The 19,483-nt window shown below is 40.9% G+C and overlaps 1 protein-coding gene across 11 annotated transcripts in view; it reads right to left on the reverse strand.

Annotated features, from left to right (window-relative positions):
• Positions 1-18,742, reverse strand: part of BRAF (B-Raf proto-oncogene, serine/threonine kinase) — a 208,738-nt gene extending 189,996 nt beyond the window's left edge. For 8 of the 11 annotated variants that reach the window (XM_055284224.2, XM_055284221.2, XM_055284219.2 and 5 more), the window contains exon 1: positions 18,288-18,742. In XM_055284224.2, the coding sequence (XP_055140199.1) occupies positions 18,288-18,419 (132 nt within the window). In that variant the 5' untranslated portion in view covers positions 18,420-18,742. The remainder of the gene's footprint in view (positions 1-18,287) is intronic. The other 3 variants (XM_055284223.2, XM_055284226.2, XM_063641653.1) reach the window with 2 other exon arrangements.
• Positions 18,743-19,483: the final 741 nt, after the last annotated feature.

A 19,483-nucleotide genomic window follows, 5' to 3' on the forward strand; every position in this document is an offset into this window, starting at 1 on the left:
GTTTTCCTATGATTTGTCTGGGTGTAGATTTCTATTTATATTGCTAGAAATTCATTAAGCTTCTTAAATCAGTCAACTGGTTTCTCATTGGATCTATAAAATTTTCAGCCAGAAATATCTTTTGAAATATTACTTCTGTACCATTCTTTCTCCTCTCTTTCCAGAGCTCTGATTAAAGAAATTAGATCTTATTCTGTCTTCCATGTCTCTTTACCTCTCTTCAATATTTTCTTTTTTATTCTATGCTACATTCTAAACAGTTTCTTCTGCCTTGTCTTCCAGGCAATGAACTCTTTCTTCAGCTAGGCATAATCTCTTAGGTATATTTGGGAAAGTGTTCACTTCTGGAATTTCTATTTGTTTTTTTGCAAATCTATTAAGTTGGGTTTTTTCCCCCCTTTTCTTTTTTGAGACAGAGTCTTGCACTGCCACCCAGGCTGCAGTGCAGTGGCACAATCTCAGCTCACTGCAAGCTCCACCTCCCAGGTTCACACCATTCTCCTGCCTCAGCCTCCCAAGTAGCTGGGACTACAGGTGCCTGCCACCACGCCCAGCTAATTTTTTGTACTTTTAGTAGAGGCGGGGCTTCACTGTGTTAGCCAGGATGGTCTCAATCTCCTGACCTCGTGATCCGTCCACCTCAGCCTCCGAAAGTGCTGGGATTACAGGCGTAAGCCACCGTGCCCAGCCTTTTTTTTCCTTTTTTTGAGACAGTTTCTCATTCTGTTCCTAGGCTGGAGTGCAGTGTGGCACAATCATAGATCACTGCAGCCTCAAACTCCTGGGCTCAAGCTGGTCCCAAATTCCTGGTCTCAAGTGACCCTTCCACCTCAGTCTCCCAAAGTATTGGGATTACAGGCATGAACCAAAGTCACTTTTTTTTTTTTTTTTGAGACAGAGTTTCACTCTTGTAGCCCAGGCTGGAGTGCAGTGGTGCCACCTCGGCTCACTACAATCTCCACCTCCCAGGTTCAAGTGATTCTCCTGCCTCAGCCTCCTGAGCAGCTGGGATTACAGGCGCACGTCACGTGGCTAAGGTTTGTATTTTTAGTAGAGACGAAGTTTCACCATGTTGGCCTGGCTGGTCTTGAACTCCTGACCTCAGGTGATCCGCCTGCCTTGGCCTCCCAAAGTGCTGGGATTACAGGCATGAGCCACCGCGTCTGGCCCTAAGTCACTTTATAAGAGTCTTTTGTTCTTCAAATTTGTCTCCAATTCTTTAAATTTCACAGTGACTGTTTTAAATCCATCTGATATTTGCAACATTTGAAGATTTTATAGATCTATTTCTGCTCTCTTCTTATTCACAGTGCCAACTGGATGCATGCTTGGTTATTACTTTTCCTCTGTAAAAACTTACTTTTAGGTATATATACATAAAGAAACCTACACAATTTTTTTTTTTTTTTTTTTTTGAGACGGAGTCTCGCTCTGTCGCCCAGGCTGGAGTGCAGTGGTGCAATCTCGGCTCACTGCAAGCTCTGCCTCCCGGGTTCACTCCATTCTCCTGCCTCAGCCTCCTGAGTAGCTGGGACTACAGGCGCCCGCCACCGCGCCCGGCTAATTTTTTTGTATTTTTAGTAGAGACGGGGTTTCACTGTGGTCTCGATCTCCTGACCTCATGATCCACCCGCCTCGGCCTCCCAAAGTGCTGGGATTACAGGCGTGAGCCACCGCGCCCGGCTCGCAAATTTTAATTACATTGCTGAAAGAATTCTACATATATATTACATATTACATATCTCTCAGGTAATTTTGCTTGCTAATTTTTTTACTTTTACTATGTTTGATTACTTGTGACAATGTACTCTTCACTGTCCTTGAAAAATTACTGGAAGCAATTCCCTAGAATGAAGGGCCTTTCTCCACACGATTTGCCTTTCCATCTGCCAGGCCATGGAAGTAATATTAGTCTGAAACCAGTAACCATGATAAATGGCTGGAGGGTCATTTACCATGGAGGGTCCCTGGACCACCCAGACAGAGCAAACCCTCAAGGCAAATCATTGTGAAGGCTAAAACTGTGGTCACAATTTGAAAGGTTTATTTTTCTTAATTTCCTTTTCCTCCTCCTGCTCCATTCAACCTTCCCTACAATCACATGGATATGGGAGTGTGTAGACAGTTTAGTTGTTTCACCCTTAACCTAACGATAGAGTCATTGGGGTCCCATCTAAAACTGAGGTTATTCTTTTTGACTGTCACTTTAGATGAACTCTAGGCCTTGATTTCTGTCCTCTTCACCCCAATGGTCCACCAAAACCAAAGCCCAACTTGTAAAGATTGGCAACTACCCTTAGGGCAAAAGCTACTTCATCCACTTATTTATTTGGATTCTTGTTTATTCCTAGAATTCGGCCTGGCAGCTCCCCACTATCTTTTCAGCTCTGCAATTGCTCTAAGTTTTCTTTTTTTTTTTTAATACTGTTTCCAAGAATTTTAGTTGTTTTCATCAAAAGGATTCATCTGAATAACCCAGTCTTCCAATACTGAAAACAGAAATCAATTTCTCCTTTTTACAACAACATTTTGTACATTCTCTATACTACCCAGAGGCTGGGCACAGTGGTTCATGCCTGTAATCCCAGCACTTTGGGAGGCCGAGGAGAGCAGATCATCTGAGGTCGGGAGTTCGAGACGAGCCTGACCCACATGGAAAACCCCCATCTCTACTAAAAATACAGAATTGGCCGGGCATGGTGGCACATGCCTGTAATCCCAGCTACTTGGGAGGCTGAGGCAGGAGAATTGCTTGAACCCAGAAGGCGAAGGTTTTGGTGAGCACGCCATTGTACTCCACCCTGGGCAACAAGAGCAAAACTCCGTCTCAAAAATAAAAATAAAAAATAAATGTAATTCAGAGATAATCTACCTTAGTGCAATTTTATAATATTTAGGCAATTACTAAAATAACATATTGATGGTATTTTGTACATATATATAACAAGCACTTTGACTGTGGCAGTTACAACTGCAGACTGAAGAGTATTTGGGTCACCAATACAGCACAAGTGACCCTGCCATCAATTACGTGATTTTCTAAAGGGGTGGAGTACTCCTGATAAAATTCTGAACAAAAACTTCAACATTCCTCCAATATTGTGGTAACTGAATTCCTAAAAATCTTAGTGTATATTAAAGGTGCCTCAGTTACAGTGAGCCTAGACGGTGCCACTGCATTCCAGCCTGGGCAACAAGAGCGAAACTCCGTCTCAAAACAACAACAACAACAACAACAAAGTGCCTCATACATAAAATGGAGTTATTGTCTATGCTCAGATAATTATGATCACTTTTTTTTTTAAACCTACATCATCAAAGTCCAGCAAGTCATTCTAGGTCATGTGGTGATTTGGAACAATTCTTAAACGTGCAAACTGTCCTGAACATTGTGGGATGGCTGACTTCCCTGATCCTTTCTCATTAAATGCTAATAGTGTCCTCTTCCTCCATCTTTGTAACAACCAAAATACCTCCGAGGATTCATCTCAGTGCATACAATATAAAGTACACTTTTTTTGTCAGCCTATCACTTTTTCCTACAATCCAGTCCCATCTAATTTCGTCAAATTTTATTTCATACAATTTGCTCAACTATAATCAGCTCATTGTTTCTTAACCAAAACTAACATATGTATTTCCAACTCCAATTCTTTGCAAATTCTATTCTCACTGCCTATTACATCCTTTTGTCTTCCTTCTACCTACCTAAATTAAACCTTAACTTCCATCAAGACCTCACTAGCCCATAACAACCTCCTATGTCTTCTTGATCTGTCATCCACTTTGGTGCTTAATCACGTGCTGCCATATGCATGCTTTGTCTCTTCAATTAACAGTGTTATTGTTTAGAAGACTTTTTTCCCCTCCAAATGAAATCCCAAGGACAATTCCAATATATTAATTTATGAAGTAGAGCTGCTTTGGCTGAAACAGAAATTGCCCACCTACCCCCACAAACCAGAGGGTGGCCACTTGAGTTTCTTTCTTACCATCCCCAGTTCTCAGACCAGTCCTTGAGGTAATCTTGTAACACCCAATTTTTTCAGTCCTAAATGGGAAAAAAATACACTTTTTTTTTGAAAGGGTCTTGCTCTGTCACCCAGGCAGGAGTGCAGTGGTGTGATCATAGCTCACTGCAGCCGTGAACTGGGCTCAAGCAATCTTCCCGCCCTCAGCCTCCCAAGTAGCTTGGATTACATGTGGATGCCACCACACTCAGCTAATTTTTTGTAGAGACAGGGGCTTGCTATGTTGCCCAGGCTGATCTCAAACTCCTGGCTTCAAGCAATGCTCCCGCCTCAGCCTCCCAAATTGCTGGGATTACAGACGCCAGCCACCACATCCAACCAAAACGCTAACTTCGCAGGACTGAAGAACTCAGTGCTGTACAAATCAACATAGTCTTGAAAACAAACTGAAAAGCTATGGTTAAAGACAGAAATCTAGAGAAGAAAACTGCCATATTCTAGGTGAGTTATAACTATGCAGACTAAGAGTACTGAAAAAGAATTCGGTCATTTAAGTAGTAGACAGTACTATTGTTAAGCAATGAGAGAATAAGTATGAATCCCACACACTCTTGACTTTGAAGGGGTCTAGAACTGCACTGATTAAAGCAGCCACTAGCCATGAGGCTAGTTAATTTTAAATTAATTAAAATGAAATAAAATTTAGTTCCTCAGTCCTGCTATGCAAATTTTAAGTGCACAGTAGCCACACAGATATGGCTACTGTTTACCATATTAGGGCGACACTGAACATTTCCATCATCACAGAAAGTATGACTGAACAGTGCAGGACTAGAGGAAAAAGAAATACCTATCAACAAAAAAACCCACAATACTATATAGTGAGTAAAACTAGGTAAACTTTGGGGTTCTACAAAAGCACAAAGCAGAGGCATCAAACTAGGACTTGGAAAGAGGTTAAGAAAAGCTTCCTACAATAAATGGTAGGTGAGCTAAGTCTGGAAGGTTTGGAGGGTGGGGAGGGGGAGGAAATCTGTATTTCAGGTGGTAGGAAAAATATGAGCAAAGACAAGTCAAATTTGGAGAGTGTTTGAAAGAAAGTAATGATGAGGTTATGTTATTCTACATAGAAGAACCAGTAAGTATTCAATACAGAAAAGATGAAAAAAATTTTTTTAAAAGAAAAGTAGTTACCAGATCTCTCTAAATTTAGCCTACATTCATGGCACGATAGTGGCAGGTACTTCACGAAGGAGTAATAATTCATGTTCTATTTCCCAATGATTCCATGTTTGAGTCCAAATGAAAATGACTCATACTGAGTTTTAAACTGCCTGGGCAAGTTACATTTAACTCTGATCTGAAGATCAGTACCAAAAAGTTAGGAGATCCATAATGCTGTCTAGACAACTCATAAAATAACTTAATATTGCCATTAGCCTGTAGTTCCTAATATTGCCATTAGTCCTGTAGTCCTTAATATTGCCATTAGCCTGTAGTCCTGGCTACTCGGGAAGCTGAAGTGAGAAAATCACTTGAGCCCAGGAGCTGGAGGCTACAGTAAGCTATGACTGTGCCACTGCACTCCAGCCTGGGTAGCAGAGTGAGACCCCCATCTCTTAAAAGAAAAAAAATTGCCCATTAATTTTACTATTTGTCTCCAGTTCATTTATGCTCCCATACTGCTGTGGAGCTACTTTCACATAGTCCCAATCCTCATTCTTGGCTGATAACCTCAAGTTTTACTTCACTGAAAAAAACCAAAGCAACTGCAAGAGAACATGTACAGACTCCACCAATCACATCGACCTTCCTAGCAGCATTTCTATCCACATACTCTGCTTAATGGCCTATTATCATAAAGTATAGATGCTCCTATAGAAAGCCAATCCTTCCTATTTATACACTAAATCCCTTTCGCTCTTACCTCTTCTAAGACAGTGCTTCAGCAATTCTTATCTCTCCCTCCTGAAATGTTTTACTCTCTAATGGCTCATTCCTATCATCATACGCCCTTATTTTTCTTATCATTAAAAATTTATTGACCCCACTTTCCTCACTAGCTCTGGCCCCATTCCTCTGTTCCCCTTTATAGGATAATTCCTCACCATCTTTACTTCCCCTCCTCTTCTCTCTTAAAATCACTTCAGTCAAAACATCTCCTTCAATATTTCACCTAATTTTTGTATTTTTAGTAGACACAGGATTTCACCATGTTGGCCAGGCTGGTCTCGAACTCCTCACCTCGGGTGATCTGCCCACCTCGGCCTCTCAAAATGCTGGGATTACAGGCATGAGCCACCAAGCCTGGACGAATCTACTTTCAAAACATCCAAAATCTGACTACTTCTCAGTATTTCTGCTATCACCAATATGGCCTAGATAACTGAAAGAGATCCTTCCCTAATCCCCTAGTTTCTACCTTGCCCCAGCAACTTTGGCCTCCTGCTGTTTCTTAAATAGGCAAGGCACATTCCTGACACAGAACCTTTGAACTAATTGGTTTATCTGAAATGCCTCCTCCTCCTTTCTCAAATTTTTGTTCAAATGCCCCCTTCTCAACTGAGGCCTACCCTGACCTCCCTATTTAAATTGCTACCTACCCCCATCCCAGCCCTAACCTGTTTAACTTTCATTGCTCCATAGTACTTATTACCTTTGAACATACTATATAATTTCCTTTCTGTATGTCTAAGGTTTCTCTGCCCCATCCCCCAATACACACACACACACTTCCACTGGACAGTAGCTACATAAGGGTAGAGACCTTTGTTTTGTTTTCAAGTGTACTACTAAGCACCTAGATCACTACCTGGCATATAGCAGGCACTCAAATATTTACTGAATACATGAATACCTGTTGTCCTATGAAATGACTCAATACAAAAGTCACCAACATAGTTTTGGATGAATAACAAAGCAAATGTTAATCACAGCTTTTTTTTTTTTTTTTCTTCTGAGACAGACTCTTACTCTGTCGCCAGGCTGGAGTGCAGTGGCATGATCTTGGCTCACTGAAACCTCCGACTCCCTGATTCAAGCGATTCTCTTGCCTCAGCCTCCAGAGTAGCTGGGATTACAGGCACGTGCCACCAGGCCCAGCTAATTTTTTGTATTTTTAGTAGAGACGGGGTTTCACCATGTTGGCCAGGATGGTCTCAATCTCCTGACCTCATGATCCACCCGCCTTGGCCTTTCAAAGTGCTGGGATTACAGGTGTGAGCCACTGTGCCCGGCCAACCACAGCTTTTAAATACCAAAACACAAGTCACAATTACCAGTTTTCCTATAAATGGAACAGTTTTTCTACTGTTATTAAGAAAGTTTAGCTCTTTCCCATGAATTGCTTACTGAACACATGAATCAATATGTTGCCACTTCATGTTTCTTTAATTAAATAATGTTTTAAAGTAACATTAATAGAATGTAGTTAACACTGAAACAGTTCTAGGACAATCATCAGTCAGTCCCACATTAAGAACTGCCAAAAGTGTTAACTAGAGCCCTGTGCTGAGCATATTATTGTTCAAAAAAAAAAAAAAAAAAAGAACAAAGACTTCTGAAAGGAAATTTTTACATCTATAGTATTTAGCTTCTGTCTTAAAAATCAACAGAAAACTCTACTATAATTTTGTGAAGGCTTTTACATATTCATCATTTCACTTTATTTTCATAGCACTCCTATGATCTACTTAACACATATGGCATACTAGAAGTTCAGTGCACACCATAAGGAGGGGGAGGAGGATCAAGAGATGCCAGGGAAAGGCGAGCATTCAACTGAGTTCTCATGTATAATGAAACTTACTTGAGATTGTGTGACTTACTGTTAGTATGAGAAGGCATGTGCAGGAAGAATATGAGTGGAATATCATCAATGTTAGAGGCAATCTTGTAAAAACTAAAGGGAGATGAACATTTTCTGTGGCTCTAGAATAGGAATATAAAGACTACTCTGAATCATAATCTCTTCCCTATTTGATGTTCTCTGACACTATTCCCATGGAAGTATATATTAATGTGTGTAAAACAAAAAATGTTCTGAGTTATTTAGGAGTAATTATCAATAGTACTTTATCTTTTTACAGTAAAAAAAGTTATAAAGGCAATAACTGCTTGCTAGTCACAGAAAAAATGGGATATTTTTATGATGGGAATTAAGTCAACTTCATAAAACATTACCAGAAATTAGGCTAACAAGAGCTCTATAAAAATAATCAGCCAGGCACGGTGGCTCACACCTGTAATCCCGGCACTTTGGGAGGCTGAGGCGGACGGATCATGAGGTCAGGAGATCGAGACCATCCTGGCTAACATGGTGAAATCCCATCTCTACCAAAAATACAAAAAAATTAGCTGGGCATGGTGGCATGCACCCGTAGTGCCAGCTACTCCGGAGGCTGAGGCAGGAGAATCGCTTGAACCCGGGGCAGGGGCAGAGGTTGCAGTGAGCCAAGATCACACCACTGCACTCTAGCATGGACGACAGAGCGAGACTCTGTCTCAAAAAAAAAATAATAATCATCATACCTACTTAAGACTTAATTACAATTTTATTGCTGACACTAATAATCCCCTTTAATATTAAAAATACATCTATAAGGCCAAATAGAAATTTATTTTGCAAAATAAATGGTACAAGGTACAAAATACAGTTTAAAAATATTAAGTCAACTGAGAAACAACCCCAAGCAGTAAACTGTTTAAAATACTCCAAAGTAAGTGACTAATTCAAAGTATCCTAACATTTTATTTCAATTAAGCAGTTCTAAAACGATAAAGTAAAAATTTTCTGGTGTTATTAACTTCAAGGTTACATATTTAGTGCAAGAAAAAATATAAAACAAAAGTATTCCCCAATTTAAATATAATTAAAGTATCTTTTTTTTTTTTTTGAGACAGAGTTTCCCTCACTCTTGTTGCCCAGGCTGGAGTGCAATGGCGCAGTATCGGCTCACTGCAACCTCCGCCTCCCAGGTTCAAGCAATTCTCCTGCCTCAGCCTCCCAAGTAGCTGGGATTACAGACATGCGCCACCATGCTCGGCTAATTTTTTGCATTTTTAGTAGAGACGGGGTTTCTCCATGTTGGTCAGGCTGGTCTCAAACTCCTGACCTCAGGTGATCCATGCATCCTGGCCTCCCAAAGTGCTGGGATTACAGGCATGAGCCACCGTGCCCAGCCTAATTATTTTTTAAAGATATCCACACTTCTTCACTTTTTTTTTTTTTTTGAGACGGAGTCTCGCTGTTGCCCAGGCTGGAGTGCAGTGGTGTGATCTCGGCTCACTGCAGGCTCCGCCCCCCGGGGTTCACGCCATTCTCCTGCCTCAGCCTCCCATGTAGCTGGGACTACAGGCGCCTGCCACCTCGCCCAGCTAATTTTTTTTGTGTGTGTATTTTTAGTAGAGATGGGGTTTCACCGTGTTAGCCAGGATGGTCTCGATCTCCTGACCTCGTGATCCGCCCGCCTCAGCCTCCCAAAGTGCTGGGATTACAGGCGTGAGCCACCGTGCCTGGCCCACTTCTTTACTTTTTAAAAACACATCAATTTTGGAACAATAGTCAAAAATAGTCTGCCAAGATACGTATTACTCTCTCCCTGGAAGCGCAGTTTCAAAATCGGCAAGGGGAGGCTGGGTGAGGTGGCTCATGCCTGTAATCCCAGCACCCTGGGAAGGATCACTTGAGCTCAGGAGTTCGAGACTAGCCTGAGCAACACAGCATCTCTACCAAAAAAAAAAAAAAAACTCAAGGATTTATTTAAAAAACTCTGCAAGGTGACCCAACAAATCTGGAACGATACTCCTTGCAACATGATCAAAAGCTTAGTCAGTTTCTACCTTCCCAATTGTCACCTGACCCTCTACTGGTCAGGTATTCCACACTTCCTCTCTAGAAACATGTGTTTCCTGATATTTTGTTTTTAAATTATTAAATGAAAATCATGATGAGAAACATCATTTTACACTGTAGGTATAATTCCCTGGGCTAACCAGTAAAAAGCTATCGGTGCAGTTTAAAACAAAGTAAAGGGGCCCCATGGGCCCCTCTGAAAAAGGTAGAAATATGACCAACTACTACCATATGCCTTTCCTTAGCAGAAACGTAACGATTTAATGATGCCTCTAAGATTAACAAAGATACTAATTCTGAAACATCACAGAACATGACAGAGGTTTCAAATGGAAGAACTCTTCTAATGAAGATGGAGAATAACACATTGTAAACTAGTATATTTCACAACCTAATGGACACTTTCGGTGACTTTTTTTGGTGAATAAACATCTTAACATATTCACTTTCCCCATACACATTTTGATTACACCTCATAATTTTGCAACATGGTAAAAAGGACGTGATTGACTTTTCTGTGCAACCTACTAGAATATCTCCTTTATTTCTTATAAGGAAATTAATTTTGGTTGCAACTTTTACCTGCCACTTTTCTTGAACCTCACCACCACATAATTCAAGACAAAGATATATTAATTATATACTGAAGTCTGAAGTATTTGGTGGTAGAAGACACCTTTGAAAACCTGAATAAAATTATGGGTCTTCTCCTCCCGAAAGTATGGTAACACAAGCAACTAAAAAGTCAAAGTTCTAAAAATCTTCTCAACTGGACCTACCTGATTTTAAATTTAACTATAAAGCTATTGTAATTAAGGTAGTGGGGTATTAGCCTAAGAAAACACATACAGATCAATAAAACAGTAGAATCCAAAACTCACAAACATAAACAATTGATTTCAATAAAAGTGCCAAGGTGATTCAAAAGAAATTTGATAAATGTGAAACAACTGGACATCCACATGTAAAATCATGAATGAACCTTAACCACTGCTTCACAATTGCTGGAGTGCAATGGCGCGATCTCGGCTCACTACAACCTCCCTCTCCCGGGTTCAAGTGATTCTCCTGCCTCAGCCTCCCAAGTAGCTGGGATTGCAGGTGGCCACCACCATGCTGGGCTAATTTTTGTATTTTTAGTAGAGAGGGGGTTTCACCATGTTGGCCAGGCCAGTCTCGAACTCCTGACCTCAGTGATCTGCCCTCCTTGGCCTCCCAAAGTGCTGAGATTACAGGTGTGAGCCACCATGCCCAGCCCCACTGATATGACTTTTATATGACTCCATTTATATGACTTTCTGGAAAGGGCACAACTAGAGATCAGACCAGTGTTTGCCAGGGGCTGAGGGTAGAAGATGAAACTGAGTGCAAAGAGGAACTAGGAGCTGGGCTTGCTGAATGCCTGTAGTCCTAGCTACTTGGGAGGCTGAGGCCAGAAGATTGCTTGAGCCCAGAGTTCAAGTCCAGCCCCTGGGCAACACAGTGAAACTCCACCTCTCTCTCTCTCTCAAATAAATAAATCTAGTTTTTACAAAAGCAATTATGAACTTTCTATAGACCTCTAACCTACACCTTACTTTGAGAACCTCGAATATAACATATATAGTCTCCCTTAGACCAAGAGTCAAAACAGTTCAGCCCATGAACTGGCCCACTATCTGCTTTTGTATAGCTCACAAGCTAAGAATAATTTTTACATGTTTAAGTGGTTGAAAAAAAAATCAAAAGAAGATTTTCATGACACATGGAAATGATATGAAATTCAAATTTCAGTGTCCTGAAAATGACTACTGGAACACAGTCAAACTCATTTGTTTAAATATTGTCTATTAGCTACTTCTGAGCTACAACAGCATTGTTGAGGAATTGTGAGAGGGACTGTATGTCCCACAATGCCTAAAACATTTGCCATCTGACCCTTCAGATTGCTGACCTCTGCCTTAGACACAAGTTGTTGAAATTTTCTACACAGATGATACCTGAGAAGATTTATGCCAGCACAAACCTCTCTTCCATACACAGTAGCGCTAAAATTTTTACAGCCATAAAACCCCTTTTTCAAGGAAACTAACATGTAAAGCAGATAAATGAAGAACTTCAATAGTTATGGTATAGAGCAGCACTCCCCAACCCTTTTGGGACCAGTGACCAATTTCATGGAAGACAATTTTTCCACGGACAGGAGTAGAGGGGGTTTCAGGATGAAATTGTTCCACCTCAGATCATCAGGCATCAGATTCTCATAAGGAGCACACAATCTAGATCCCTCACGTGCACAGTTTCTGATAGGGTTCACGCTCCTGCCACTGATCTGACAAGAGGTGGAACTCTGGCAGTAATGCTCACTTGCCTGCCACTCACCTCCTGCTGTGTAGTCAGGTTCCTAACAGGTCATGGACTGGTAGATACGAGGCTATGGCCCAGGGGTTGGGGGCCCCTGGTATAGAGGCACTAAACAGAGCCTTGGGGTAACCTCTGAAGAAGGTCCTTGAAACCCCAAAACAGTGTTTTTCAAACTGCCTGTTGCAGCCAATTTGGCTGTCAATTTAATAAGCTGATTTTGTGACTGGCAGAAAAAAAGAATAGAATATTATAGAAAATCAGATCACCTCATATCTAGTAAGGTTTTATTCACTAATTCTTTCACCAAATATTTTAGTACCTATGTGCCAGGTACTATTATAGATGAAGATTTTTAAACTACAAAACAGACAAAAACAGTTTCACATATGTATTAGTGCAATTTAAAATTTTTATTCTGGCCAGGTGGGGTGGCTCACACCTGTAATCCCAGCACTTTGGGAGGCTGAGGCGGGCAGATCACGAGGTCAGGAGATGGAGACCATCCTGGCTAACAGGGTGAAACCCCGTCTCTACTAAAAATACAAAAAATTAGCCAGGCGTGGTGGCGGGCGCCTGTAGTCCCAGCTACTTGGGAGGCTGAGGCAAGAGAATGGCGTGAACCTGGGAGGCGGAGCTTGCAGTGAGCTGAGATCATGCCACTGCACTCCAGCCTGCGAGACAGAGCGACACTCCGTCTCAAAAAAAAAAAAAAATTATTATTTACAGTGATAGAATGTTTTTGAAAAATTCTCCTAGAGCTCTGGCGTAATTTGAAAACCACCATCCCACAGTACATTTATCCCAAAAGTGCTGTCAGGAACTGCAGCTACATTACAAGAATGAAAACGATGCTTTATCTGATGTTACAGAGCTTCCAGAAGATATAAAGTTAATTGAGTTCAAAGCAATTTTTATGTTCTGTATCAATTTTTTTATTCTACTTCACCAGGGCCCAGAAAAAGAAGTTACTGGGCATCAAGTTCCCTCTATATGCATAGTCTTGATACAGGAAGGAATAAGAATAATAGCTTTTTTTTTTTTTAAGCCCAAGAGAAAACATGGACACAAAAATAATCTCAGAGGGTAGAGGGGAAAAAAATAATTGCTTAATGTTAGGGTGGAGACTGTATTAAACAGTTTCTTCTGATTACCATGCTAATTAAGTATGTTAGTGATTTAGGTTGGAAAATTGAAATCGAAAAATAAAAACATGGCAATAAAAACAAAACATTTAAGAAAGAAATGGAACAAATGAGGCTGTATTTTTCTTCTTATACTAACATGAAGTTATTCATAACCTTATGATTTTAAAAAGCAGTACTTGACACCTTAAAAACAGAAAAGCTCCCAAATAGGCCCACCTATTTTGAATTCAGAAGTTCTACAATCAAGCCTTTTTTTTTTTTTTTTTTTGAGGCAGGGTCTCACTCTGTTGCCAGGCTAGAGTGCAGTGGCGCGATCATGGCTCACTGCAGCCTCGAACTTCGGGGCTCAAGTGATCCTCCCATCTCAGCTTCCCAAGTAGCTGGGACTACAGGTGTGAGCCACCGTGCCCAGCCCTACTGCCACATCTGACTTTACAGAATAACCAATGTACATTAAAATAGACAAAGAGAATAAGTAAAGGACTTAAAATAATTTAACTTCTGATGAAGATAAAATCTAGTAAGAGCTACTGGCAAAAAAAGGCTTATCTTAAGGACAATATCAGGCAGAAATGTAAGGTGATTAGACCATACTGGATTTCATAAAACAAGGGGATTATGACACAAAATGTTCACTAGGTATTCAGCTAAATTAACAACATCAAAGTGTCAAAGAAACAAAATGCACTTCTGCAGTTCTGAAAGAGAAAACAATTTTATAATTGGGAGAAAAAGGGAAAAGGAAGAACAAAAAAGTAGTCATCGCATTCTCTGACAAGGTGGGCATCAGGTCTTAGAAAATGCCAAAAAACAAAGGAATCTATTCCCTCCCTCTCTTCCCCATCACTCATGGAACACAGGTTTCCAGCTGCTATATCCAGACCCACCTCCTATTCATCCTAATCAAGAAAGCAAGGGATAGAAAAACAAGAAAAATAAGACTGTACTAGCCTGTTACCCTAATGTAATTTTTCTGGCCTATTATCCAAATACATGTACAATTAAATCAAGTTTGCACTCACATTTACTACATTCATGGATTCAAGCACCCAGTCCAACATTCTTTTCTTAGCTGTTTACTGACCGTTTATTCCTTTAATGGCCAACATATAAAATGACTAACAGATAATATTCTACACAGAAAAAGGAGTGGATGCCTAAAGAAGGGAGTTCAGTAAATAAGGAGAGAGAAGAGAATATAGAAAGGGAACACTAGAAATACCAAAGACAACTATTTTATGATTTTTGCCAAAAGGGCACCCGTGAATATATCTGGATAAGTAATAACAGCAATAGCCAAAACTGCACAAGCACCTACATTAATGAGAATACCACTTTTCAGGGTTATGATGCAATCCAACCTGGTGTGGTTCACAAAGATGTATTTTAATACAGTGGACCTCATTATAAAGGAGATTATATCCCAGAATATTCCCTAGTCAATACATTATCATAATTAAACAGTTTAAGATTGACGATCAGAGATCTTGAAAACAGAACATAATAAAATTGTAATTGTAATGCAGTTGTGAGAAGCTCCCTTCTACAGAAATAGCACAAGAAGAACAGTTAATAAATATCACTCTGGTATCACACTTAAAAAATGTATTTATTATACTATATGGTTAATTTATACCATATACTATTTCATATCATATGGTCATAGAAAAAAAATCAGGTAAATATAAATGGTCAGATGTAAATGTTTAATAAAAGTATAATTACATTTATTTGATAAATATTTAATAAGCACTTATCATTTACCAGAATATTCTATTTTGAGCCCCTACAAAGTATTAATACTACAAATACAGGATGTGAAATTTGTTCATTCCCCAACATATTTTAAAGACTAAAATCTACATCCTATGTTCAAGATGTTTGATAGCAGTAAAAAATTAAAAACAACCTAACAGCCCAAAAAGATGATCAGTTAAACAAATCACAGTATATCTAATAATACATAGAAATTTTTGCTTTAAGTTTTTTAAAAATACAAAACTACATAGTGTTATAAAAGCATTAAAAAAAAACAGATGGAATACACCAAAATGTCTATAGTAATAATATCTTAGTGGCAAAATGACTGATGATTTTTTACTTTTTGTACTTATATTTTTCTAATTTTTGATAATGACTTGCTTTCCCTTTGAAATCAGACGCTTTTTTTTTTTTTAGCTGAAATTTCCCTCTGGGAAACTTTGATTTAAAAAAAAAAACCTACATTTTACTGTTAGGTAAAATAAATCTTCAGAATAAAATGTGTCATTACACACAAGCAAACCTTTTCATTCTTTCCATGTAATTTGCAGTAAAATATCCCTTTAAGTGAATGTAAGGAAGACTTCAAATGAAAGACCACAGCACATTTCAGTTTCCACTGAATATCAACTTCAAATTTAAAATTATTTCTTGGAGGAATTTATTTTATCATCTGTAATACTGATATTTACATTCAAGAGATACATTTTTTAATCAATGTCACCCTCCCAGCCAAATACATTTATTATCAGTTCAGAAAAAAATGTAGAGGGAAAACTACTGTTCCCCACTAAACATTAAAACCCGGGTAAAGGGGAAAGTAGGAAACACTTGTCTTTTAACCAAATAAAATGAGAGTATCCTTATAGTTTCAGAAGATATGAATATGCTTTCCAATTACTGGCAATTTATACTTAAATTCAGCTAGCCTAGAGGTTCTCAAGGACTGGTACATGGGAACTGCTTAAGACATGTGCCAAATACAGAAATCCATGGCCCTCGCTCTCACTTACTATATCAGACTCTTCAGGCGGTACAGTTCCAAACAATCTGGCCCTTTCAAATAAAATAGAAGGGTAGAGATTTTACTTCACAAAAGCCTTCTTTACAGAATTGCAAACGGTTCTAATAACTCTGCAACAAAGTTCCCAATATAAACAATTTTATAATCAGAGAATTACAATTTCATAACCCCTACCCATTACTTTACTCATTGTTCCACTCTGTAGTAGTCTTCAAACAAGATACAATTCAACAAAACTACACCATCTATTACAGAGTAAAATAAAGCCCAGAGGCACCTGTGCCTAGTTATGACAAAGGCATATCCGATTCCTGGAGGAAAAAGACAGCAGATGTGACCCCTAGTATTTATCCATTAAAAACAATGTATCCTAAAAATAAATTTCCATGTCAACGGAAACAAAGATGTTTATAAATAAGAAGGAACGTGGAGGTGTGGAGAAGAAAAGAGGAAGCTTCAGAAAGTTAAGTACCAAAAGCCAGGAAACAAGGCAAAATGAATGGTAACTGGAAACAAGGGAAACAGAATAAACTAGGAAATTGAAGTAGAGAAGAGCTTTCTCCTTAGAAACCAAGAAGCTGGGGGAAAGGAACAGATATGAGAGGAAACTGATCTAAGCAAAAATGCAAACTGAAAAGTGGAATGATTTTAAGAAACTTAATGAGCAATTTTAGAACAGATCAAATGATGGTACAGAACACATTTTGGGCATGTAGATAAAGATTATATAAAGAGTAGAAAACAAACATTATCATAAGCTGATGCTGAATAAAGCAAGCATATTGGATGAATTTCCAAAGATGATGATGCAAAAAAAAAAAAAGAATTGCAGACAGAAGAATGAGATGTTATGAGAATTGAAAAATTAGATGTTAATAGTAAGTAGCAAAGAGAACTTTGAGCAAAGTCAACAAACTCACATTACCTAATGAATAACTGTAAACCACAATTATTATACCATATCTTATTTGTAAAGCATAATAAAGTGTATTATTTTCTGTAATAAAATACCAAATGTTTGTAATAAATTTTATGTAATAAAAAACAAAACGTAAATAATTTGACACAGTGCTAAGAGGCTGACTAATGCAAAAACAGGCTGAGAGAAGCAAGGACTGGAGAGGAAAAAGTAAAAGGAAAAAAATAGGACAAAAAGGAGGACAACACTAAGAAATCAATCAGACCTATAAAAATGGGTAGGAATAAAGAGGTGTGAATGCACAACGGACGACTAGCCAAAAAGTGCCAGTAGTGCAAGGGCGAAAAGAGCCAAGTGAAACCTGATGGAATCTTGACAGCTTCTGGGCTCAGAAAATAAGTAGCTCCAAAGTGTCCAGGAGGATTTGTGAAGATAACAACAGACAACAATGTTAGGGAGTGGTGAGATGTAGAGAGCCTCAAGAGGACCAGGGTAAGAGAAGTGCAAAAATGCTCTTAAGTGGGAGCTGGGGTTAGAAGGCAGGCAGGTCCGACAACTGGAAAATGAGCGGGCGGTAGATGGGAATAGAATGGGGGTTACCAATCAGCGACAGAGCGCCGACAAACACTAGGAATAGAGGACCAGAGACCAGAAAAGGCATCGGAAACTGCGATTCAGGATTGAAAAAGTAAAGACTAAATCAAAATAATTTGCTGGGTGAAACAGGTGAAGAGAAATCCCCAAATAGAAAAGTGAAAAAGGGCAGCGGACTGAGAAGGGGGGCAGTCCGGGAGAGGAGAGAGGAAATGATGAGACCCATCATTCCCACGACCATGTAAGAATTACACGCGACAGTAACTCGGGCTGTGGTCCCAGCCCAAGCAACTAACCTATATCCTCCACCTCGAGGCCGCCGCCGCCCCCACCCCACAGAGATGCAGAGCTGGATACTTCAGCCAGTCGTGACCTTCTCGAACCAACCCTGAGTTTCGCCCCCTATTGATAGCCTCCCGCTCAACCACCGCTGCCCCAATCCCCACATCTGGGGTGGGGGCCAGGGAAACCCCCCGGGCCATTGTGTGTGTTTACGTAGGAAGGCTCTGCATGACGGAGAGGGACGCGGGGGCGATGCCCACCTCCCAGCCCGCGGAGCCGGCCCGAGAAGGTGGCTGAGGGCATCAAGCCCCCACCGCCGCCTCTTTCCAAAATAAACACCAGCCAGCCGCCGAGCCCGGAGTCGGGAGGGCGGCAGGGTGGCGCCGGCACTCACCTCCTCCGGAATGGCAGGGTCCGCAGCCGAAGAGGCCGCGGCGCCGGCGCCGGCCTCGGGCTCCATGTCCCCGTTGAACAGAGCCTGGCCCGGCTCCGCGCCGCCACCACCGCCACCGCTCAACGCCGCCATCTTATAACCGAGAGCCGGGGCCCGAGCGGCCGCTGTCGGGCGGGGAGGGGGAAGGGAGGCGGAGAGCTGGGGGAGGCGGAGGCGGAGGCGCGGGGGGCGCGGGGAGGAGCGGCTCGGGCGGCGCCGCGGGCGGAGGGCGCCTGGGCCACCTCAGGTACCGGCCCGCGGCCCCGGGCGCAGCCGAGCCTGAGGGGATTGGGGGAAGGACGCTAGGCTGGGGGTGCGGGGGGGAGCGGGGAAAGGGGGCGGAGACGACGAGAAGTCGCCGCGGCAACGGCGTCACCCTCGTGTCACGGTCGTGACGTCACCCCGGTGCGTGACGTAATCTGAGGAGCGCCTTCGCGCCGTCGTCCGGAGAGGGTTCCTTCCCCTCTAGCCACCCGCGCTCTCACACTTTGCCTCCGCTCCGCCCTTTCCATGGCTCCGGTTTCCTACTTTCCTCTTGTCTCCTCCGTCCACAGCCTATTCTGTAATGTGGGATTTACTAGAAGAGCAGGGCTGGTGTTCGAGGAGGAGAAGTTGAAATCCTAGAGGGAGGAAGGCGGGGAAGCCAATACTACTTGCTATTTCCACTGCAATGAACGTCTCTGTGTCATCAAAATAAGAACTTCAACCCCAAGGTTGAAACAGCCAAGCAGAATCTGATGGAAATATATTTAGGAACAGCTGAATTAGCAGTGCGACGCTTGTTTTCTTTTCACTGAGGAATTCAGCCAGTTAAAACGAGTCTAAATGGAAGTCTGAAAGCTTTTTCTTCATTGTTGAGGAATAAAATGTTTCATGTATTTTTCGTTTTCCAGATTCATTCATTTAGCAAATATCAATTGAGCACTTTCCATGCCTTAGGGCCTGTACAAGACACATAGCATTCTAGACATCTGAAGCATCAAAACTAATCATTTTTATTTTGAAGAAAATCACTCAAAATATTTTATGTACTTTGTGCCTTTCATGAACAGAATATTCCAAGCATTCTCTGCAAAATACGCATGAAAACAATTGGGAGAGAAGAGGTCAATTATCTTTGAGAAGCCCAGTTACAGAATGAAATTCAATTCAATTCG

The sequence above is a fragment of the Symphalangus syndactylus genome, chromosome 6 (genome assembly GCF_028878055.3).
Source record: "Symphalangus syndactylus isolate Jambi chromosome 6, NHGRI_mSymSyn1-v2.1_pri, whole genome shotgun sequence".
Taxonomy (NCBI): domain Eukaryota; kingdom Metazoa; phylum Chordata; class Mammalia; order Primates; family Hylobatidae; genus Symphalangus; species Symphalangus syndactylus.